Source organism: Nerophis ophidion, linkage group LG15 (genome assembly GCF_033978795.1).
Source record: "Nerophis ophidion isolate RoL-2023_Sa linkage group LG15, RoL_Noph_v1.0, whole genome shotgun sequence".
Taxonomy (NCBI): domain Eukaryota; kingdom Metazoa; phylum Chordata; class Actinopteri; order Syngnathiformes; family Syngnathidae; genus Nerophis; species Nerophis ophidion.
The window spans coordinates 2111677-2137487 of NC_084625.1; the positions used below are offsets into that span (position 1 = coordinate 2111677).

Genomic DNA, 25811 nt, shown 5'->3' on the forward strand with positions numbered 1-25811 from the left:
ATAAAAAAAAAAAAATGTATATCAACATACAGATCTGAAGTTGATCTAGTCATTTAAGTAAAACAAAAACTTATTTTTAACACTTTTATGAGTGGGAATTTTTGAGGGATGTTTTTAAACTGTCATTGCTCAAAAATAATAATGAATCAAAATCAATGTTGTTATTGACCTATTCAAGGCTCCAATTACTTCACATCAATAATTCCACTTTGAAATATTTTTTTAAGAAAATATTGTGCATTTGGTGTGTTTGCAATAAAAAAACAAAAAGGCATCAAACAAAAAATATATAAATATAATGTATATCAACATACAGATCTGAAGTTGATCTAGTCATTTAAGTAAAACAAAAACTTATTTTTAACACTTTTATGAGTGGGAATTTTTGAGGGATGTTTTTAAACTTTCATTGCTCAAAAATAATAATGAATCAAAATCAATGTTGTTATGAATGATTGACATATTTAAGGTCGCAATGACTTTACATCAAATATTACACTTTAAAAAAAAATTGGGGGAAGTTATTGCATATTTTGTGTTTTAGCCATAAAAAACAATGTTTTGTTTGACGAATAGGCCATAAAACAAAGAAAGAAGAAGACATGAACAAATTATAAATAGATGGATAAATCTGAAATTGATCTAGATATTTAAGCATTGAACGTAAAATAAAATAAAATAAAAACCAGGAAATGTCTGACTTACTTTTATGAGTGGGACCCTTTTGCATCCTTAAGAATTTTAGAGAGATTATTTTAAAACTGTCATTGCTCAAAAATAATAATGAATCAAAATCAGTGTTATTGACCTATTCAAGGCTCCAATTACTTCACATCAATAATTCCACTTTGAAATATTTTTTTAAGAAAATATTGTACATTTGGTGTGTTTGCAATAAGAAAACAAAAAGGCATCAAACAAAAAATATACAAATATAATGTATATCAACATAAAGATCTGAAGTTGATCTAGTCATTTAAGTAAAACAAAAACTTATTTTTAACACTTTTATGAGTGGGAATTTTTGAGGGATGTTTTTAAACTGTCATTGCTCAAAAATAATAATGAATCAAAATCAATGTTGTTATGAATGGTTGACATATTTAAGGCTCCAATTACAAATATTACACTTGAAATTATTATTAGAGGAAAATATTGCATAGCTTGTGTTTGCACCATAAAAAACAATGTTTTATATGACAAAAATGCCATAAAAATGTTTTGGTAAGTGTTAAAAGTAGAAAAAAACAAATGTACGACTTATTTTTAACACTTTCATGAGTGGAACCCTTTTGGGTCCCCAGGAATTTTAGTGTTTTTTTTTTTTTAAAGTGGGAATTTGTGAGGGATGTTTTTAAACTGTCATTGCTCAAAAATAATAATGAATCAAAATCAATGTTGTTATGAATGATTGACATATTTAAGGCTTCAATGACCTCACTTCACATATTACACCTTAAAATATATTTTGTTTTACACATAAAAAGACGGTTTTGACAAAAAGGGAGCAAAACATAACAAAATACTTTATATTGACAGATAAAGCTGAAGTTGATCTTGAGATTTTAGTGTTGGTTATTTAAAATAATAATATATGGATTGTATTGGTTTTGAAAAGAAAATATCATGATGGCCCCCGCGTGCTTAATTTGTCAGACCGCCCTGCCTTAGGTCCCTCGAGCAGGTATTTAGTAAGCAGGTATTAGTAAGCAAGTAATTTGTTAGCAGGTATTTAGTAAGCAGGTATTTAGTGAGCAGGTATTTAGTAAGCAGGTATTAGTAAGCAAGTAATTTGTTAGCAGGTATTTAGTTAGCAGGTATTCAGTTAGCAGGTAGCAGTCTGGCAACAGAGTTGAGTAATGAGTGTGGTGGATGGAAAAGTGTTGTCCTGGCCAGTGAGTCAGTGACTAGCTGTCTCTGAGTAAGAGCGTGCGCACGCTAAAGTGTCCCACGTGCAACACGTTGCAGGGATGTAGTCAGCTGACATGTGAGGCGTGTGCTGTGGAACATCTTTGTGGTCTTCTTGGCAGCAGACACGTCTTCTGACCGTCTGGGAGCAAACACATCAGCGTCCACTAATATTTGCTCTAAAAATACTTTTATTTTGACACTCCCAGGGAACTTTTCCTTCTCTTCGAGAGCACTCAGGAACACTGTTTGGGCTCACGTCACAATTGTTAGCTTTCTGATAGCTTTTTTTTTGCTAACTTTGCAGGTATATGCGTTAGCGTCAAATGTTTTTGTTACTTGATGAATTTTTTTTGCAGATACACGTAAGCGTCATATATTTTGGCGAATGATACCTGTTGGCATGCTAACTGTAGTACGCTATTTTTTTTTGTGCTAATTTTGTAGGTATAGGCCACAGTCATAGTTTGGTACTTGATGCATGCTAGCATACTAGCATTTTAAACACATTTTGCAGATATACACCAAAGCATCATATATTTTGTTACTTGACAAATGACACCTGTTAGTATGCTAACAGTAGTATGCTATTTTTTTGTCCAATTTTGTAGGTATACACCTCAGTCATACTTTGGTACTTGATGCATGCTAGCATTTTAAACACATTTTGCAGATATACACCTAAGCGTCATACATTTTGTTACTTGACAAATGACACCTGCTAGTATGCTAACAGTAGTATGCTATTTTTTTGGCCAATTTTGTAGGTATACACCTCAGTCATAATTTGGTAGTAGCTGCATGCTATTGTTAGCATGCTAGCATTTAATTTTTTTTTGCAGATACACGTAAGCGTGAAATACTTTGTTGACGAATGATACCTGTTGGCATGCTAACTGTAGTACGCTATATATTTTTTTGCTAATTTCGTAGGTATAGACCTCAGTCATAGTTTGGTACTTGATGTATGCTAGCATGCTAGCATTTTAAACACATTTTGCAGATGTACACCTAAGCGTCATATTTTGTTACTTGACAAATGATACCTGTTAGCATGCTAACAGTTGTACGCTATTTTATTGTGCTTATTTTGTAGGTATACACCTCAGTCATGTTTTGGTACTTGCTGCATGTTATTGTTAGCATGATAGCATTTTAAACACATTTGCAGATATACACCTTAGCGTCATATATTTTGTTACTTGACGAATGATACCTGTTAACATGCTAACAATAGTATGCTATTTTATTTTGCTAATTTTGTAGGTATACATCTCAGTCATACTTTGGTACTTGATGCATGCTAGAATTTTAAACACATTTTGCAGATATACACCTAAGCGTCATACATTTTGATACTTGACAAATAACACCTGTTAGTATGCTAACAGTAGTATGCTATTTGTTGGCCAATTTTGTAGGTAAACACCTCAGTCATATTTTGGTACTAGCTGCATGCTATTGTTAGCATGCTAGCATTTAAATTTTGTTTTTGCAGATACACATAAGCGTGAAATATTTTGTTGACGAATGATACCTGTTGGCATGCTAACTGTAGTACGCTATATTTTTTTGGGGCTAATTTTGTAGGTATAGACCTCAGTCATAGTTTGGTACTTGATGCATGCTAGCATTTTAAACACATTTTGCAGATATACACCTAAGCGCCATATAATTTGTCACTTGACAAATGACACCTGTTAACATGCTAACAGTAGTATGCTATTTTTTGGGCAAATTTTGTAGGTATACACCTCAGTCATATTTTGGTACTAGCTGCATCCTATTGTTAGCATGCTAGCATTTCAATTTTTTTTTTGCAGATACACGTAAGCATGAAATATTTTGTTGACGAATGATACCTGTTGGCATGCTAACTGTAGTACGCTATATTTTTTTTTGTGCTAATTTTGTAGATATAGACCTCAGTCATAGTTTGGTACTTGATGCATGTTAGCATGCTAGCATGCACATTTTGCAGATATACACCTAAGCGTCATATTTTGTTACTTGACAAATGACACTTGTTAGTATGCTAACAGTAGTATGCTATTTTTTGGGCCAGTTTTGTAGGTATACACCTCAGTCATAGTTTGGTTTTTGTTGCATGCTATCATTAGCATGCTAGCATTTTAAACCCATTTTGCAAATATAGACCAAAACATCATATATTTTGTTACTTGACAAATGATACCTGTTAGCATGCTAACAGTTGTACGCTATTTTATTGTGCTTATTTTGTTGGTATACACCTCAGTCATGTTTTGGTACTTGCTGCATGTTATTGTTAGCATGCTAGCATTTTAAACACATCTGCAGATATACACCTTAGCATCATATATTTTGTTACTTGACGAATGATACCTGTTAACATGCTAACAATAGTATGCTATTTTATTTAGCTAATTTTGTAGGTATACATCTCAGTCATATTTTGGTACTTGATGCATGCTAGCATTTTAAACACATTTTGCAGATATACACCTAAGCGTCATACATTTTGTTACTTGACAAATAACACCTGTTAGTATGCTAACAGTAGTATGCTATTTGTTGGCCAATTTTGTAGGTATACACCTCAGTCATATTTTGGTACTAGCTGCATGCTATTGTTAGCATGCTAGCATTTAATTTTTTTTTGCAGATACACGTAAGCGTGAAATACTTTGTTGACGAATGATACCTGTTGGCATGCTAACTGTAGTACGCTATATATTGTTTTGCTAATTTTGTAGGTATAGACCTCATTCATAGTTTGGTACTTGATCCATGTTAGCATGCTAGCATTTTAAACACATTTTGCAGATATACACTTAAGTGTCATATTTTGTTACTTGACAAATGTTACCTGTTAGTATGCTAACAGTAGTATGCTATTGTTTTGTCCAATTTTGTAGGTATACACCTCAGTCATAGTTTGGTTTTTGTTCCCTGCTATCATTAGCATGCTAGCATTTTAAACCCATTTTGCAAATATACACCAAAGCATCATATATTTTGTTACTTGACAAATAATACCTGTTAGCATGCTAACAGTTGTACGCTATTTTATTGTGCTTATTTTGTAGGTATACACCTCAGTCATGTTTTGGTACTTGCTGCATGTTATTGTTAGCATGCTAGCATTTTAAACACATCTGCCGATATACACCTTAGCGTCATATATTTTGTTACTTGACGAATGATACCTGTTAACATGCTAACAATAGTATGCTATTTTATTTAGCTAATTTTGTAGGTATACATCTCAGTCATATTTTGGTACTTGATGCATGCTAGCATTTTAAACACATTTTGCAGATATACACCTAAGCGCCATATATTTTGTTACTTGACAAATGACACCTGCTAGTGTGCCAACAGTAGTATGCTATTTGTTGGCCAATTTTGTAGATATACACCTCAGTCATATTTTGGTACTAGCTGCATGCTATTGTTAGCATGCTAACATTTAATTTTTTTTTGCAGATACACGTAAGCATGAAATACTTTGTTGACGAATGATACCTGTTGGCATGCTAACTGTAGTACGCTATATATTTTTTTGCTAATTTTGTAGGTATAGACCTCAGTCATAGTTTGGTACTTGATCCATGTTAGCATGCTAGCATTTTAAACACATTTTGCAGATATACACTTAAGCGTCATATTTTGTTACTTGACAAATGTTACCTGTTAGTATGCTAACAGTAGTATGCTATTGTTTTGTCCAATTTTGTAGGTATACACCTCAGTCATAGTTTGGTTTTTGTTCCCTGCTATCATTAGCATGCTAGCATTTTAAACCCATTTTGCAAATATACACCAAAGCATCATATATTTTGTTACTTGACAAATAATACCTGTTAGCATGCTAACAGTTGTACGCTATTTTATTGTGCTTATTTTGTAGGTATACACCTCAGTCATGTTTTGGTACTTGCTGCATGTTATTGTTAGCATGCTAGCATTTTAAACACATCTGCAGATATACACCTTAGCATCATATATTTTGTTACTTGACGAATGATACCTGTTAACATGCTAACAATAGTATGCTATTTTATTTAGCTAATTTTGTAGGTATACATCTCAGTCATATTTTGGTACTTGATGCATGCTAGCATTTTAAACACATTTTGCAGATATACACCTAAGCGCCATATATTTTGTTACTTGACAAATGTTACCTGTTAGTATTTTAACAGTAGTATGCTATTTTTTTGTCCAATTTTGTAGGTATACACCTCAGTCATAGTTTGGTTTTTGTTGCATGCTATCATTAGCATGTTAGCATTTTAAACCCATTTTGCAAATATAGACCAAAGCATCATATATTTTGTTACTTGACAAATGACACCTGTTAGTATGCTAACAGTAATATGCCATTTTTTTGGCAAATTTTGTAGGTATACACCTCAGTCATGTTTTGGTACTTGCTGCATGTTATTGTTAGCATGCTAGCATTTTAAACACATTTGCAGATATACACCTTAGCGTCATATATTTTGTTATTTAACGAATGAGACCTGTTAACATGCTAACTATAGTATGCTATTTTATTTTGCTAATTTTGTAGGTATACATCTGAGTCATAATTTGGTACTTGATGCATGCTATTGTTAGCATGCTAGCATTCGAAACTAATTTTGCAGATATACACCTAAGCGTCATATGTTTTGTTACTTGACGAATGATACCCGTTAGCGTGCCAACCTTAGTATGCTAGCTTTTTCTTTTAGCTAATTTTGTAGGTGTACACCTCAGTCATATTTTGGTACTTGATGAATGCCAGAGTTAGCATGCTAGTATTTTTTAAATTATTTTTACAGCGTCAAATATTTTTTCACTTAACGAATGATACCCGTTGGCATGCTAACGTTATTATGTTAGATTTTTTTTGTAAATTTTGCAGGTATACACCTCAGGCATATTTTGGTACTTGATGCATGCTAACATTAGCATGCTAGCATTTCAAAAATATTTTTGGTCAATTCTTTCACCAGATCTCCATGGGTCAGATGCTGCAGGAGTTTGGGAAGTTCCTGGGCCTCTTCCTGCTGGTCCTCTTCTCTTTCACCATCGGACTGACTCAGCTCTACGGAAAGGACCAGAAAGATGTGGAAAAGAAGCCGCCCAGCAACTGCCAGGGCATCTTCTGCCAGCAGCAGAGCAACGACGCCTTCCACAGGTAGGTGTGTGGGCCGGGAACACCTTGTGGGGCGCTGACCAGGGTGCTCTCCCCACAGCTTCATGGGCACCTGCTACGCCCTCTTCTGGTACATCTTCTCTCTGGCGCACGTGGCGCTCTTCGTCACACGCATCAGCTACACGGAGGAACTGCGCTCCTTCGTGGGCGCCATGATCATCGGGACCTACAACATCGTGGTGGTGATCGTGCTCACCAAGCTGCTGGTGGCCATGTTGCACAAGAGCTTCAGACAGATCGCAGTAAGTCCAAGCTCAAATAATTCTTTTTACTAGCAGAGAAGTGTTTTTAATTAAATACATTTGTACTTGCAAATGTTTTGAATAGTTTTTAGGGATGCACCGATTAATCGGTAACCGAATATGGCAAAAAAAAGCCACATTCGGCCTTCGGTGAGTTAAAAACAAGGCCGAATAGTGGCGTGTGACGCAATTTTTTGAGGCGGTGACGTTGGGATATGTTGTGTACCTGTATAAGTGTATGAGGTTACAAGCACACACTTATTGAGATTTAGTGGGGCCTCTGTTTACATTATTAGCCTGTTGTGTAGGCTACCTGTATCAATCAATCAATCAATCAATGTTGACTTATATAGCCCTAAATCACTAGTGTCTCACAGGGCTGCACAAACCACTACGACATCCTCGGTCGGCCCACATAAGGGCAAGGAAAACTCACACCCAGTGGGACGTCGGTGACAATGATGACTATGAGAACCTTGGAGAGGAGGAAAGCAATGGATGTCGAGCGGGTCTAACATGATACTGTGAAAGTTCAATCCATATTGGATCCAACACAGTCGCGAGAGTCCAGTCCAAAGCGGATCCAACACAGCAGCGAGAGTCCCGTTCACGGCGGAGCCAGCAGGAAACCATCCCAAGCGGAGGCGGATCAGCAGCGCAGAGATGTCCCCAGCCGATACACAGGCGAGCAGTACATGGCCACCGGATCGGACCGGACCCCCTCCACAAGGGAGAGTGGGACATAGAAGAAAAAGAAAAGAAACGGCAGATCAACTGGTCTAAAAAGGGAGTCTATTTAAAAGGTAGAGTATACAAATGAGTTTTAAGGTGAGACTTAAATGCTTCTACTGAGATTGTATCTCGAACTTTTACCGGGGGGGCATTCCAGAGTACTGGAGCCCGAAATGAAAACGCTCTATAGCCCGCAGACTTTTTTTGGGCTTTGGGAATCACTAATAAGCCGGAGTCCTTTGTATGAGGTTACAAGCACACACTTAATTGAGATTTACTTGAGCCTTCTGTTTACATTATTAGCATATCTACTGTGGCTAAGCAGACTTTTGCCAAAAGGACAATAATTCATTTGTTGTGGGTTTATCCACTTTAATGCACTTTATTTTGTTTTGGGAATGCATGTTTTGTTTGAAGGCCTAATATAAATGAAAAACTTTGTGCTTTTTTTGAAAAGCAAAGGCTTGTCAATATTCAATAAAAAATTACTTTATTTGAAAAACATGTCAAAATATTTTTCTAGCCTATTTATGCAATATAAAAAAAAATTGTGAAAAACTGCATTCATTATTCAGTATTCGGTCTTCGGCCAAGCGTTTAAATTTTATTCGGCTTCGGCTTCGGCCACAAATTTTCATTTCGGTGCATCCCTAATAGTTTTCAATACTTGCAAATAATACTTTTTTTACTTGCAAATATTTTTTTTTAATTTGTAAAATTTTTTTAATTGAAGAAATTTGTTTTTTTTTATTACTGGCAAACATTTTTTATTCTCAGAAAAGGTTTTTTGATTAAGAAAAAATGTTTTTATACTCAAAAATAATTTTTTTTCAAAGAAAATTGTGTTTTTACTTGCAAATAGTTTTTTAATTAAAACAATTGTTTTTTTTGTTTTTTCCAAAGACAATTATTTCTTTTTACTTGTGAATCTTTATTTAATTTAAAAAAATAGCTTTTTTTACTTGCAAATCTTTATTTACTTGCAGAAAAGTTTTTTTTTATTAAAGAATATTGTTTTTGTACTACAATTTCTTTTAAATTGAAGAAAATAGATTTTTATACTTGCAAATGTTTTTTTTCTTACTTGCAGAAAAGTGCTTTTAATTCAAGAAACTTGCTTTTATACTTTCAAATGTTTTTTTTGTATTTAAATAGTTTTTATACTTGCAAATCAGAATTTATTTTTTAGAAATTTGTTTTTTTATCACTCGCCAATCTTTTTTTATTTGCATAAAAGGTTTTTTCATTGAAGAAAATGTTTTTATACTTATACTTTTAATTGAAGAAAATATTTTTTCATACTTTTTTTTTTTACCTGCGGAAAATACTTTTTTTTCACTCTTTTTTCACTAGCCGAAACGTTTTTTAATTGAAGAAAATTGTTTTTATACTACTACTTGACTACTACCAATGAGTATCAGCCTCCTTGACTACCACTAATTGGTATCAGCCTCCTTGACTACCACTAATTGGTATCGGCCTCCTTGACTACCACTAATTGGTATCGGCCTTCTTGACTACCACTAATTGGTATCAGCCTTCTTGACTACCACTAATTGGTATCGGCCTTCTTGACTACCACTAATTGGTATCGGCCTTCTTGACTACCACTAATTGGTATCGGCCTTCTTGACTACTACCAATGGGTATCGGCCTCCTTGACTACCACTAATTGGTATCGGCCTTCTTGACTACCACTAATTGGTATCGGCCTTCTTGACTTCCACTAATTGGTATCGGCCTTCTTGACTACCACTAATTGGTATCGGCCTTCTTGACTACTACCAATGGGTATCGGCCTCCTTGACTACCACTAATTCGTATCGGCCTCCTTGACTACCACTAATTGGTATCGGCCTCCTTGACTACCACTAATTTGTATCGGCCTCCTTGACTACCACTAATTGGTATCAGCCTTCTTGACTACCACTAATTGGTATTAGCCTTCTTGAATACCACTAATTGGTATCGGCCTTCTTGACTACCACTAATTGGTATCGGCCTTCTTGACTACTACCAATGGGTATCAGCCTCCTTGACTACCACTAATTGGTATCGGCCTTCTTGACTACCACTAATTGGTATCGGCCTTCTTGACTACTACCAATGGGTATCAGCCTCCTTGACTACCACTAATTGGTATCGGCCTTCTTGACTACTACCAATGGGTATCGGCCTCCTTGACTACCACTAATTCGTATCGGCCTCCTTGACTACCACTAATTCGTATCGGCCTCCTTGACTACCACTAATTGGTATCGGCCTCCTTGACTACCACTAATTTGTATCGGCCTCCTTGACTACCACTAATTTGTATCGGCCTTCTTGACTACCACTAATTGGTATTAGCCTTCTTGAATACCACTAATTGGTATCGGCCTTCTTGACTACCACTAATTGGTATCGGCCTTCTTGACTACTACCAATGGGTATCAGCCTCCTTGACTACCACTAATTGGTATCGGCCTTCTTGACTACCACTAATTGGTATTAGCCTTCTTGAATACCACTAATTGGTATCGGCCTTCTTGACTTCCACTAATTGGTATCGGCCTTCTTGACTACCACTAATTGGTATCGGCCTTCTTGACTACTACCAATGGGTATCGGCCTTCTTGACTACTACCAATGGGTATCGGCCTCCTTGACTACCACTAATTCGTATCGGCCTCCTTGACTACCACTAATTGGTATCGGCCTCCTTGACTACCACTAATTTGTATCGGCCTCCTTGACTACCACTAATTGGTATCAGCCTTCTTGACTACCACTAATTGGTATTAGCCTTCTTGAATACCACTAATTGGTATCGGCCTTCTTGACTACCACTAATTGGTATCGGCCTTCTTGACTACTACCAATGGGTATCAGCCTCCTTGACTACCACTAATTGGTATCGGCCTTCTTGACTACCACTAATTGGTATTAGCCTTCTTGAATACCACTAATTGGTATCGGCCTTCTTGACTTCCACTAATTGGTATCGGCCTTCTTGACTACCACTAATTGGTATCGGCCTTCTTGACTACTACCAATGGGTATCGGCCTCCTTGACTACCACTAATTCGTATCGGCCTCCTTGACTACCACTAATTCGTATCGGCCTCCTTGACTACCACTAATTGGTATCGGCCTCCTTGACTACCACTAATTGGTATCGGCCTTCTTGACTACCACTAATTGGTATTAGCCTTCTTGAATACCACTAATTGGTATCGGCCTTCTTGACTACCACTAATTGGTATCGGCCTTCTTGACTACTACCAATGGGTATCAGCCTTCTTGACTACCACTAATTGGTATCGGCCTTCTTGACTACCTCTAATTGGTATCGGCCTTATTGACTACTACTAATTGGTATCGGCCTTCTTGACTACCACTAATTGGTATTGGCCTTCCTGACTACCACTAATTGGTATCGGCCTTCTTGACTACCACTAATTGGTATCGGCCTTCCTGACTACCACTAATTGGTATCGGCCTTCCTGACTACCACTAATTGGTATCGGCCTTCTTGACTACCACTAATTTGTATCGGCCTTCTTGACTACTACCAATTGGTATCGGCCTTCTTGACTACTACCAATGGGTATCGGCCTTCTTGACTACCACTAATTGGTATCGGCCTTCTTGACTACCACTAATTGGTATCGGCCTTCTTGACTACCACTAATTGGTATCGGCCTTCTTGACTACCACTAATTTGTATCGGCCTTCTTGACTACCACTAATTGGTGTCGGCCTTCTTGACTACCACTAATTGGTGTCGGCCTTCTTGACTACCACTAATTGGTATCGGCCTTCTTGACTACCACTAATTGGTATCGGCCTTCTTGACTACCACTAATTGGTATCAGCCTCCTTGACTACCACTAATTGGTATCGTCCTCCTTGACTACCACTAATTGGTATCGGCCTTCCTGACTACCACTAATTGGTATCGGCCTTCCTGACTACCACTAATTGGTATCGGCCTCCTTGACTACCACTAATTGGTATCGGCCTTCCTGACTACCACTAATTGGTATCGGCCTTCCTGACTACCACTAATTGGTATCGGCCTTCCTGACTACCACTAATTGGTATCGGCCTCCTTGACTACCACTAATTGGTATCGGCCTTCTTGACTACTACTAATGGGTATCGGCCGTCTTGACTACCACTAATGGGTATCGGCCTTCTTGACTACCACTAATTGGTATCGGCCTTCTTGACTACCACTACTTGGTATCGGCCTCCTTGACTACCACTAATTGGTATCGGCCTCCTTGACTACCACTAATTGGTATCGGCCTTCTTGACTACCACTAATTGGTATCGGCCTTCTTGACTACCACTAATTGGTATCAGCCTCCTTGACTACCACTAATTGGTATCGGCCTCCTTGACTACCACTAATTGGTATCGGCCTTCATGACTACCACTAATTGGTATCGGCCTTCTTGAATACCACTAACTGGTATCGGCCTTCTTGACTACTACTAATGGGTATCGGCCTCCTTGATTGACGGAAGGTGTTTGTGTGTGTGTGTGTGCCTGTGCGTGCGTATGTGTGTGTGTGTGTGTGTGTGTGTGCGTGTGTGTGTGTGTGTGCGTGTGTGTGTGTGTGTGTGCGTGTAGAACCACGAGGACAAGGAGTGGAAGTTCGCCCGGGCCAAACTGTGGCTGAGCTACTTTGACGACAAATGCACGATGCCGCCTCCCTTCAACATCCTGCCCTCGCCTAAGACCGTGTGCTACCTGCTGACCTCCATCAGCAAGTGGGTGTGCTCCCACACCTCCAAAGGCCGCGTCAAGAGACAGAACAGCCTCAAGGTGAGTCCCCCGCCGCCATCTTCTCCCAGAGGACCCACGTCTGCGTGTGTCCCGCAGGAGTGGAAGAACCTGAAGCAGAAGCGTGACGAGAACTACCAGAAGATCATGTGCTGCCTGGTGCACCGCTACTTGACGTCCACGCGGCAGAAGATGCAGAGCACGGACCAGGCCACCGTGGAGAACCTCAACGACCTGCGACAAGACCTCTCCAAGTTCCGCAACGAGATGAGAGACCTGCTGGGCTTCCGGACCTCCAAGTACGCCATGTTCTACCCGCGGAGCTAGAAGGGTCCCGGACTCCGACCAGGGAAGTGACTTCACTATTTATCTGCTTTTTGTCAACACATCAATAAATATTGGATGTCTTCACCCATACAGACTTTTATTAGCAACATCAATAAGACTGTTTTTACATGGCCCTTCAAAATAAAACTCAATTCAATAAAGTACACACAACTGCCCAAACAATCACAATTCTTATTCATCCCCATACTCATTTTCATAGAACCATTAAAAGAAAATAAATAACTTTTTGAATATTTTAAAACTTTTTCCATTTATAAGAATCCCTTTTTAACAATAAGTTTTTAAGCCATCTTCATGTAATGTGGACTTTATGACACCAGAAATCAAATTAAGTTCCTGAAGTACTAAAACAAGGAAATGAACAAGAAAGAAATATTCATACCTTTACAAATATGGCTGTGTATCAAATGGAATATTTCCATCAGTACACTTTAAGTATACTGTGTACACTGCATACTTACTTCCTGAGTACTGTCCCATTACTTTTTTTTGTAGTGCACTTCACCCAAAAGGCTTTCTTCTCTTAACTCCGTCCCATTGTTTCAAGTTAGTCCCGCCTCTTCCGCCAGCCAACATGGCGACTATTGAGTGTGCTAAGTTTCCATCAATGCACACTCACCATTTTGAGTGTAACATGCTAGTACTGACTATAAACACATTTATGTACTTTGAAGACTAAGTGGAAGTACACAAGTGTACACATTTATCCACTCAAAAGACTAGGTGTAAGTACACAAGTGTTCCTACTTATGCACTCAAAAGACAAGGCGTAAGTACACGAGGGTACTCACTTAAGCACTTAAAAGACTAAGTGTAAGTATCTCAAAAGACTAGGTGTAAGTACACAAGTGTACACACTGATCCACTCAAAAGACAAAGTGTAAGTATACAAGTGTTCCTACTTATACGCTCAAAAGACAAGGCGTAAATACACGAGGGTACTCACTTAAGCACTTAAAAGACTAAGTGTAAGTATACCAGTGTACACACTTAACCACTCAAAAGACTAACTGTAAGTACAAAAGTGTACCCACTTATCCACTCAAAGGACTGGGTGTAGGTACACAAGTGTACACACTTGTACACTCAACAGACTAGGTGTATGTACACAAGTGTACACACTTTTGCACTAAAAGGACCAGGTGTAATACATAAGTGTACACACTTAGGCACTTAAAATACTAATTGTAAGTACACTAGTGTACACACCAAGGCACTTAAAAGACTAGGTGGAAGTATACGAGTGTACACTCCTCGATACTTAAAAGACTAAATGTAACACAAGTGTACACTCTTATGCATTAAAAAAGCTAGGTGTCAGTACACGAGTGTACACACTAACCCACTTAAAAGACCAAGTGTAAGTACACAAGTGTACACATCTATGTATTCAAAAGACTATGTATTAGTACACAAGTGTGAACTCTTTTGCACTCAAAAGATGAAGTGTAAGTACACAAGTGTACACTCGTATGTACTCAAAAGGCCAAGTGTAGGTACAGAAGTGTACACTCTTATGCACTCAAAAGACGAAGTGTAAGTACACAAGTGTACACTCTTATGCACTCAAAGGACCAAGTGTAAGTACACAAGTGTACACTCTTATGCACTCAAAAGACGAAGTGTAAGTACACAAGTGCAGAGGTCCAATCAGATCCTGTTTAAATCCAAAGAAAAAGGTGAAATATGAAGTTGATTTAGTAAAACTGAAAAGAGCCCTTCCTAATCTTCTTCCCAGTTTCAGTCAGCAGTGTTTGTTCTTCAGGACTCTGAGCACCTTCTGGTTCCTGCTCTTGAAGGCCAGCACAAAGTTGTGAGGGCCAACCTTCCCTCGGCCCTCCTGGTCCACCTCACCCATGAAGATGTAGTTCAGGCCTGCATGGGGGGTCACACACACACAGCCTGAATGCACATCCAGGTGGAGCAGGAGCACGAGGAGGAGAAAGAAAAGGAGGAGGAGAAGAAAGAAAATGAGGAAAAGACAAGAAGGTAAAGAAAGGAGGAAAAAAAGGAATAGGAGGAGAAGGAAGAGGAGGTCAAGCATGAGATGAATCTGCTCCTCACGTGTCATCTTTCATATAGTAAATCATATCATATATATAAATATAAACATATGTATTCATTAAAACAATTTATGATATAAAAATATGTATTATTAAAATATGTATAACGTGTTTAATATAAAATATGTATAAATATAAGAAAAATAACATATGTATAGTATAAAATGTATATTTTTGTGTTGATACATATTTATTTGTATATATATATATAAAAAAGTATATTGTAAAAATATATATAAATGTGAAAATATGTAAAAATATAAAAAATGGGTAGTATAAAAATATGTACAAATATAAAAATCTGTATAATATAAAAAATATCCATCCATCCATCCATTTTCTACCGCTTATTCCCTTGTGGGGTCACGGGGGGGCGCTGGCGCCTATCTCAGCTAATATAAAAATATAATATATAACATAAAAAATATGTATAATATAAATATAAAAATGTATAACTATGAAAAAATATGAAAATATATAATTAGGCAAATATATATAAATATAAAAAATTATATACAAAATATGGATAGTATAAAATACGTATACATTCAAAAATATGTATAATTATAAAAATATATATATTATATAAATATATTTAGATGAAAAAATATGTATAGATATGCAAAATTGTCTAGTATAAAATGTGTATGATATTACAAATATGGATAGTATTAAGTATGTGTAAGTATATTACGTGTTTGTTATTAAAAAAAAATGTTTATTTTGACTAATTGTTACTTCACTTAATTGTTAAACATTGTAGAAGACCAAGAGAAAACTAAATCAGTATTTAAAACATATTTTACTGTAAAAGTCATGTTTTTTTTTTTACAGATAACTACTGTAAATGTGTGTGTTCGTGTGTGTGTGTGTGTGTGTGTGTGTGTGTGTGTGTGTGTGTGTGTGTGTGTGTGTGTGTGTGTGTGTGTACAGGGGTGTTCAAACTTTTTCTATTGAGTGCTGCGGACTTCAAAATAAAAGCATGCATTTTCGTATTCTTCACCTTCTAAACCAACACAGCAAATCAGGGGCCCCACTTTTCCACTATGGAGGGGTCCGGGCCCCACTCAAATATTAACACTGAATTTGTAATATTTCTCAATCATATTCAATAATGATATCTAACCTCCCGACTTCTTCTGTTGGTTTGACACAGTCATTACTGCCACAAGTGGGTGAAAAGTGTATTACAACAATTGTTATGGTGGCCCAACAATGAAGGAACATCTCTTCAGCTTTTTCCCAGGGCTAAACCTTGGGAAATCTCACCTCTGGTGACGAGGGGACACTTGCGACACAGGACCAGGATCTTGGTGCTCATGGTCTTGCCCGCCTGCTGGATGGCCAGACTGCCTTCCTTCAACACGCTGACGATGGACACGGTGACGTGAGCGCTGCCTCCTCTGCTCACGGCCGAGATGACCGTGCCTGTGATCACTGCAGGTAGCAAACATTCTGCTTCATAATCATAACAAGAATCAGAATAATATCAAGGACATGCATAGTCCTATCAAGTTTAGTCAAAGTAATTGACAGCTAGGGGGCGCTGATGTGTTGTAAGCATTAAAACCCGCCCTCTTTTGGATCTGAACCAGTTCTTAAATGGTCAACCAAGCTGTTTTTGGCCTATAGACGCCTGACGGGAACCAGGATGGCCAACTTCCTGTTTGCTTCCCACTGTTTTGTTCTTGAGGATTTTACCTGTCATGATGGACCATATGTGAATCTGGTTTACACGTCATGATGGACCATATGTGAATCTGGTTTACCTGTCATGATGGACCATATGTGAATCTGGTTTACCTGTCATGATGGACCATATGTGAATCTGGTTTACCTATCATGATGGACCATATGGGAATCTGGTTTACCTGTCATGATGGACCATATGTGAATCTGGTTTACCTGTCATGATGGGCCATATGTGAATCTGGTTTACCTGTCATGATGGACCATATGTGAATCTGGTTTACCTGTCATGATGGACCATATGTGAATCTGGTTTACCTGTCATGATGGACCATATGTGAATCTGGTTTACCTGTCATGATGGACCATATGTGAATCTGGTTTACCTGTCATGATGGACCATATGTGAATCTGGTTTACCTGTCATGATGGACCATATGTGAATCTGGTTTACCTGTCATGATGGACCATATGTGAATCTGGTTTACCTGTCATGATGGACCATATGTGAATCTGGTTTACCCGTCATGATGGACCATATGTGAATCTGGTTTACCTGTCATGACGGACCATATGTGAATCTGGTTTACCTGTCATGATGGACCATATTTGAATCTGGTTTACCCGTCATGATGGACCATATGTGAATCTGGTTTACCTGTCATGATGGACCATATGTGAATCTGGTTTACCTGTCATGATGGGCCATATGTGAATCTGGTTTACCTGTCATGATGGACCATATGTGAATCTGGTTTACCTGTCATGATGGACCATATGTGAATCTGGTTTACCTGTCATGATGGACCATATGTGAATCTGGTTTACCTGTCATGATGGACCATATGTGAATCTGGTTTACCTGTCATGATGGACCATATGTGAATCTGGTTTACCTGTCATGATGGACCATATGTGAATCTGGTTTACCTGTCATGATGGACCATATGTGAATCTGGTTTACCTGTCATGATGGACCATATGTGAATCTGGTTTACCCGTCATGATGGACCATATGTGAATCTGGTTTACCTGTCATGACGGACCATATGTGAATCTGGTTTACCTGTCATGATGGACCATATTTGAATCTGGTTTACCCGTCATGATGGACCATATGTGAATCTGGTTTACCTGTCATGATGGACCATATGTGAATCTGGTTTACCTGTCATGATGGACCATATGTGAATCTGGTTCACCTGTCATGATGGACCATATGTGAATCTGGTTTACCTGCCATGATGGACCATATGTGAATCTGGTTTACCTGTCATGATGGACCATATGTGAATCTGGTTTACCTGTCATGATGAACCATATGTGAATCTGGTTTACGTGTCATGATGGACCATATGTGAATCTGGTTTACCTGTCATCATGGACCATATGTGAATCTGGTTTACCCGTCATGATGGACCATATGTGAATCTGGTTTACCTGTCATGATGGACCATATGTGAATCTGGTTTACCTGTCATGATGGACCATATGTGAATCTGGTTTACCTGTCATGATGGACCATATGTGAATCTGGTTTACATGTCATCATGGACCATGTGTGAATCTGGTTTACCTGTCATGATGGACAATATGTGAATCTGGTTTACTTGTCATGATGGACCATATGTGAATCTGGTTTACCTGTCATGATGGACCATATGTGAATCTGGTTTACCTGTCATCATGGACCATATGTGAATCTGGTTTACCTGTCATGATGGACCATATGTGAATCTGGTTTACCCGTCATCATGGACCATATGTGAATCTGGTTTACACGTCATGATGGACCATATGTGAATCTGGTTTACACGTCATGATGGACCATATGTGAATCTGGTTTACCTGTCATGATGGACCATATGTGAATCTGGTTTACCTGTCATGATGGACCATATGTGAATCTGGTTTACACGTCATGATGGACCATATGTGAATCTGGTTTACCTGTCATGACGGACCATATGTGAATCTGGTTTACCTGTCATGACGGACCATATGTGAATCTGGTTTACACGTCATGATGGACCATATGTGAATCTGGTTTACCTGTCATGACGGACCATATGTGAATCTGGTTTACCTGTCATGATGGACCATATGTGAATCTGGTTTACCTGTCATGATGGACCATATGTGAATCTGGTTCACCTGTCATGATGGACCATATGTGAATCTGGTTTACCTGTCATGATGGACCATATGTGAATCTGGTTTACCTGTCATGATGGACCATATGTGAATCTGGTTTACCTGTCATGATGGACCATATGTGAATCTGGTGTACCTGTCATCATGGACCATATGTGAATCTGGTGTACCTGTCATCATGGACCATATGTGAATCTGGTGTACCTGTCATCATGGACCATATGTGAATCTGGTGTACCTGTCATGATGGACCATATGTGAATCTGGTTTACCTGTCATGATGGACCATATGTGAATCTGGTTCACCTGTCATGATGGACTATATGTGAATCTGGTTCACCTGTCATGATGGACCATATGTGAATCTGGTTTACTTGTCATGATGGACCATATGTGAATCTGGTTTACCTGTCATGATGGACCATATGTGAATCTGGTTTACCTGTCATGATGGACCATATGTGAATCTGGTTTACACGTCATGATGGACCATATGTGAATCTGGTTTACTTGTCATGATGGACCATATGTGAATCTGGTTTACTTGTCATGATGGACCATATGTGAATCTGGTTTACCTGTCATCATGGACCATATGTGAATCTGGTTTACCTGTCATCATGGACCATATGTGAATCTGGTTTACCTGTCATCATGGACCATATGTGAATCTGGTTTACCTGTCATGATGGACCATATGTGAATCTGGTTTACCTGTCATGATGGACCATATGTGAATCTGGTTTACCTGTCATGATGGACCATATGTGAATCTGGTTTACCTGTCATGATGGACCATATGTGAATCTGGTTTACCTGTCATGGCGGACCATATGTGAATCTGGTTTACCTGTCATGACGGACCATATGTGAATCTGGTTTACCTGTCATGGTGGACCATATGTGAATCTGGTATACCTGTCATGATGGACCATATGTGAATCTGGTTTACCTGTCATGATGGACCATATGTGAATCTGGTTTACCTGTCATGATGGACCATATGTGAATCTGGTTTACACGTCATGATGGACCATATGTGAATCTGGTTTACCTGGCATGATGAACCATATGTGAATCTGGTTTACCTGTCATGATGGACCATATGTGAATCTGGTTTACCTGTCATGATGAACCATATGTGAATCTGGTTTACCTGTCATGATGGACCATATGTGAATCTGGTTTACCTGTCATGATGGACCATATGTGAATCTGGTTTACCTGTCATGATGAACCATATGTGAATCTGGTTTACCTGTCATGATGGACCATATGTGAATCTGGTTTACCTGTCATGATGGACCATATGTGAATCTGGTTTACACGTCATGATGGACCATATGTGAATCTGGTTTACCTGTCATGATGGACCATATGTGAATCTGGTTTACCTGTCATGATGGACCATATGTGAATCTGGTTTACCTGTCATCATGGACCATATGTGAATCTGGTTTACATGTCATGATGGACCATATGTGAATCTGGTTTACATGTCATGATGGACCATATGTGAATCTGGTTTACACGTCATGATGGACCATATGTGAATCTGGTTTACCTGTCATGATGGACCATATGTGAATCTGGTTTACATGTCATCATGGACCATATGTGAATCTGGTTTACATGTCATGATGGACCATATGTGAATCTGGTTTACACGTCATGATGGACCATATGTGAATCTGGTTTACCTGTCATGATGGACCATATGTGAATCTGGTTTACCTGTCATGATGGACCATATGTGAATCTGGTTCACCTGTCATGATGGACCATATGTGAATCTGGTTTACCTGTCATGATGGACCATATGTGAATCTGGTTTACCTGTCATGATGGACCATATGTGAATCTGGTTTACCTGTCATGATGGACCATATGTGAATCTGGTGTACCTGTCATCATGGACCATATGTGAATCTGGTGTACCTGTCATCATGGACCATATGTGAATCTGGTGTACCTGTCATCATGGACCATATGTGAATCTGGTGTACCTGTCATGATGGACCATATGTGAATCTGGTTTACCTGTCATGATGGACCATATGTGAATCTGGTTTACCTGTCATGATGGACTATATGTGAATCTGGTTCACCTGTCATGATGGACCATATGTGAATCTGGTTTACTTGTCATGATGGACCATATGTGAATCTGGTTTACCTGTCATGATGGACCATATGTGAATCTGGTTTACCTGTCATGATGGACCATATGTGAATCTGGTTTACACGTCATGATGGACCATATGTGAATCTGGTTTACTTGTCATGATGGACCATATGTGAATCTGGTTTACTTGTCATGATGGACCATATGTGAATCTGGTTTACCTGTCATCATGGACCATATGTGAATCTGGTTTACCTGTCATCATGGACCATATGTTAATCTGGTTTACCTGTCATCATGGACCATATGTGAATCTGGTTTACCTGTCATGATGGACCATATGTGAATCTGGTTTACCTGTCATGATGGACCATATGTGAATCTGGTTTACCTGTCATGATGGACCATATGTGAATCTGGTTTACCTGTCATGATGGACCATATGTGAATCTGGTTTACCTGTCATGGCGGACCATATGTGAATCTGGTTTACCTGTCATGACGGACCATATGTGAATCTGGTTTACCTGTCATGGTGGACCATATGTGAATCTGGTATACCTGTCATGATGGACCATATGTGAATCTGGTTTACCTGTCATGATGGACCATATGTGAATCTGGTTTACCTGTCATGATGGACCATATGTGAATCTGGTTTACCTGTCATGATGGACCATATGTGAATCTGGTTTACACGTCATGATGGACCATATGTGAATCTGGTTTACCTGGCATGATGAACCATATGTGAATCTGGTTTACCTGTCATGATGGACCATATGTGAATCTGGTTTACCTGTCATGATGAACCATATGTGAATCTGGTTTACCTGTCATGATGGACCATATGTGAATCTGGTTTACCTGTCATGATGGACCATATGTGAATCTGGTTTACCTGTCATGATGAACCATATGTGAATCTGGTTTACCTGTCATGATGGACCATATGTGAATCTGGTTTACCTGTCATGATGGACCATATGTGAATCTGGTTTACACGTCATGATGGACCATATGTGAATCTGGTTTACCTGTCATGATGGACCATATGTGAATCTGGTTTACCTGTCATGATGGACCATATGTGAATCTGGTTTACCTGTCATCATGGACCATATGTGAATCTGGTTTACATGTCATGATGGACCATATGTGAATCTGGTTTACATGTCATGATGGACCATATGTGAATCTGGTTTACACGTCATGATGGACCATATGTGAATCTGGTTTACCTGTCATGATGGACCATATGTGAATCTGGTTTACATGTCATCATGGACCATATGTGAATCTGGTTTACATGTCATGATGGACCATATGTGAATCTGGTTTACACGTCATGATGGACCATATGTGAATCTGGTTTACCTGTCATGATGGACCATATGTGAATCTGGTTTACCTGTCATCATGGACCATATGTGAATCTGGTTTACCTGTCATCATGGACCATATGTGAATCTGGTTTACCTGTCATGATGGACCATATGTGAATCTGGTTCACCTGTCATGATGGACCATATGTGAATCTGGTTTACCTGTCATGATGGACCATATGTGAATCTGGTTTACCTGTCATGATGGACCATATGTGAATCTGGTTTACCTGTCATGATGGACCATATGTGAATCTGGTGTACCTGTCATCATGGACCATATGTGAATCTGGTGTACCTGTCATCATGGACCATATGTGAATCTGGTGTACCTGTCATCATGGACCATATGTGAATCTGGTGTACCTGTCATCATGGACCATATGTGAATCTGGTGTACCTGTCATCATGGACCATATGTGAATCTGGTGTACCTGTCATGATGGACCATATGTGAATCTGGTTTACCTGTCATGATGGACCATATGTGAATCTGGTTTACCTGTCATGATGGACTATATGTGAATCTGGTTCACCTGTCATGATGGACCATATGTGAATCTGGTTTACTTGTCATGATGGACCATATGTGAATCTGGTTTACCTGTCATGATGGACCATATGTGAATCTGGTTTACCTGTCATGATGGACCATATGTGAATCTGGTTTACACGTCATGATGGACCATATGTGAATCTGGTTTACTTGTCATGATGGACCATATGTGAATCTGGTTTACTTGTCATGATGGACCATATGTGAATCTGGTTTACCTGTCATCATGGACCATATGTGAATCTGGTTTACCTGTCATCATGGACCATATGTGAATCTGGTTTACCTGTCATCATGGACCATATGTGAATCTGGTTTACCTGTCATGATGGACCATATGTGAATCTGGTTTACCTGTCATGATGGACCATATGTGAATCTGGTTTACCTGTCATGATGGACCATATGTGAATCTGGTTTACCTGTCATGATGGACCATATGTGAATCTGGTTTACCTGTCATGGCGGACCATATGTGAATCTGGTTTACCTGTCATGACGGACCATATGTGAATCTGGTTTACCTGTCATGGTGGACCATATGTGAATCTGGTATACCTGTCATGATGGACCATATGTGAATCTGGTTTACCTGTCATGATGGACCATATGTGAATCTGGTTTACCTGTCATGATGGACCATATGTGAATCTGGTTTACACGTCATGATGGACCATATGTGAATCTGGTTTACCTGGCATGATGAACCATATGTGAATCTGGTTTACCTGTCATGATGGACCATATGTGAATCTGGTTTACCTGTCATGATGAACCATATGTGAATCTGGTTTACCTGTCATGATGGACCATATGTGAATCTGGTTTACCTGTCATGATGGACCATATGTGAATCTGGTTTACCTGTCATGATGAACCATATGTGAATCTGGTTTACCTGTCATGATGGACCATATGTGAATCTGGTTTACCTGTCATGATGGACCATATGTGAATCTGGTTTACACGTCATGATGGACCATATGTGAATCTGGTTTACCTGTCATGATGGACCATATGTGAATCTGGTTTACCTGTCATGATGGACCATATGTGAATCTGGTTTACCTGTCATCATGGACCATATGTGAATCTGGTTTACATGTCATGATGGACCATATGTGAATCTGGTTTACATGTCATGATGGACCATATGTGAATCTGGTTTACACGTCATGATGGACCATATGTGAATCTGGTTTACCTGTCATGATGGACCATATGTGAATCTGGTTTACATGTCATCATGGACCATATGTGAATCTGGTTTACATGTCATGATGGACCATATGTGAATCTGGTTTACACGTCATGATGGACCATATGTGAATCTGGTTTACCTGTCATGATGGACCATATGTGAATCTGGTTTACCTGTCATGATGGACCATATGTGAATCTGGTTCACCTGTCATGATGGACCATATGTGAATCTGGTTTACCTGTCATGATGGACCATATGTGAATCTGGTTTACCTGTCATGATGGACCATATGTGAATCTGGTTTACCTGTCATGATGGACCATATGTGAATCTGGTGTACCTGTCATCATGGACCATATGTGAATCTGGTGTACCTGTCATCATGGACCATATGTGAATCTGGTGTACCTGTCATGATGGACCATATGTGAATCTGGTTTACCTGTCATGATGGACCATATGTGAATCTGGTTTACCTGTCATGATGGACTATATGTGAATCTGGTTCACCTGTCATGATGGACCATATGTGAATCTGGTTTACTTGTCATGATGGACCATATGTGAATCTGGTTTACTTGTCATGATGGACCATATGTGAATCTGGTTTACTTGTCATGATGGACCATATGTGAATCTGGTTTACCTGTCATCATGGACCATATGTGAATCTGGTTTACCTGTCATCATGGACCATATGTGAATCTGGTTTACCTGTCATCATGGACCATATGTGAATCTGGTTTACCTGTCATGATGGACCATATGTGAATCTGGTTTACCTGTCATGATGGACCATATGTGAATCTGGTTTACCTGTCATGATGGACCATATGTGAATCTGGTTTACCTGTCATGATGGACCATATGTGAATCTGGTTTACCTGTCATGGCGGACCATATGTGAATCTGGTTTACCTGTCATGACGGACCATATGTGAATCTGGTTTACCTGTCATGGTGGACCATATGTGAATCTGGTATACCTGTCATGATGGACCATATGTGAATCTGGTTTACCTGTCATGATGGACCATATGTGAATCTGGTTTACCTGTCATGATGGACCATATGTGAATCTGGTTTACACGTCATGATGGACCATATGTGAATCTGGTTTACCTGGCATGATGAACCATATGTGAATCTGGTTTACCTGTCATGATGGACCATATGTGAATCTGGTTTACCTGGCATGATGAACCATATGTGAATCTGGTTTACCTGTCATGATGGACCATATGTGAATCTGGTTTACCTGTCATGATGGACCATATGTGAATCTGGTTTACCTGTCATGATGAACCATATGTGAATCTGGTTTACCTGTCATGATGGACCATATGTGAATCTGGTTTACCTGTCATGATGGACCATATGTGAATCTGGTTTACACGTCATGATGGACCATATGTGAATCTGGTTTACCTGTCATGATGGACCA

At 38.8% G+C, this 25811-nt stretch overlaps 3 protein-coding genes across 12 annotated transcripts in view; 2 read left to right on the forward strand and 1 right to left on the reverse strand.

Annotated features, from left to right (window-relative positions):
- Nucleotides 1-13258, forward strand: part of trpc1 (transient receptor potential cation channel, subfamily C, member 1) — a 37092-nt gene extending 23834 nt beyond the window's left edge. For all 4 annotated transcript variants that reach the window (XM_061921228.1, XM_061921229.1, XM_061921231.1 and 1 more), the window contains 4 exons: nt 6894-7078; nt 7137-7338; nt 12691-12885; nt 12943-13258. In XM_061921228.1, the coding sequence (XP_061777212.1) occupies nt 6894-7078; nt 7137-7338; nt 12691-12885; nt 12943-13170 (810 nt within the window). In that variant the 3' untranslated portion in view covers nt 13171-13258. The remainder of the gene's footprint in view (nt 1-6893; nt 7079-7136; nt 7339-12690; nt 12886-12942) is intronic.
- pcolce2b (procollagen C-endopeptidase enhancer 2b) overlaps nt 13247-25811 on the reverse strand; it is a 39814-nt gene continuing 27249 nt past the window's right edge. Inside the window, 2 exon segments of the mRNA XM_061921244.1 lie at nt 13247-15066; nt 16524-16691. Of these exon segments, the coding sequence (XP_061777228.1) occupies nt 14936-15066; nt 16524-16691 (299 nt within the window). The 3' untranslated portion in view covers nt 13247-14935.
- The window catches only part of zgc:92594 (uncharacterized protein LOC436996 homolog), a 61888-nt gene continuing 49472 nt past the window's right edge, over nt 13396-25811 (forward strand). For 2 of the 7 annotated variants that reach the window (XM_061921238.1, XM_061921236.1), the window contains exons 1-2: nt 13396-15180; nt 16490-16697. The gene's annotated coding sequence lies outside the window, so the exon portion shown is untranslated. Of the gene's footprint in view, nt 15181-16282; nt 16698-25811 lie in introns of those variants that run through there. The other 5 variants (XM_061921237.1, XM_061921235.1, XM_061921232.1 and 2 more) reach the window with 4 other exon arrangements.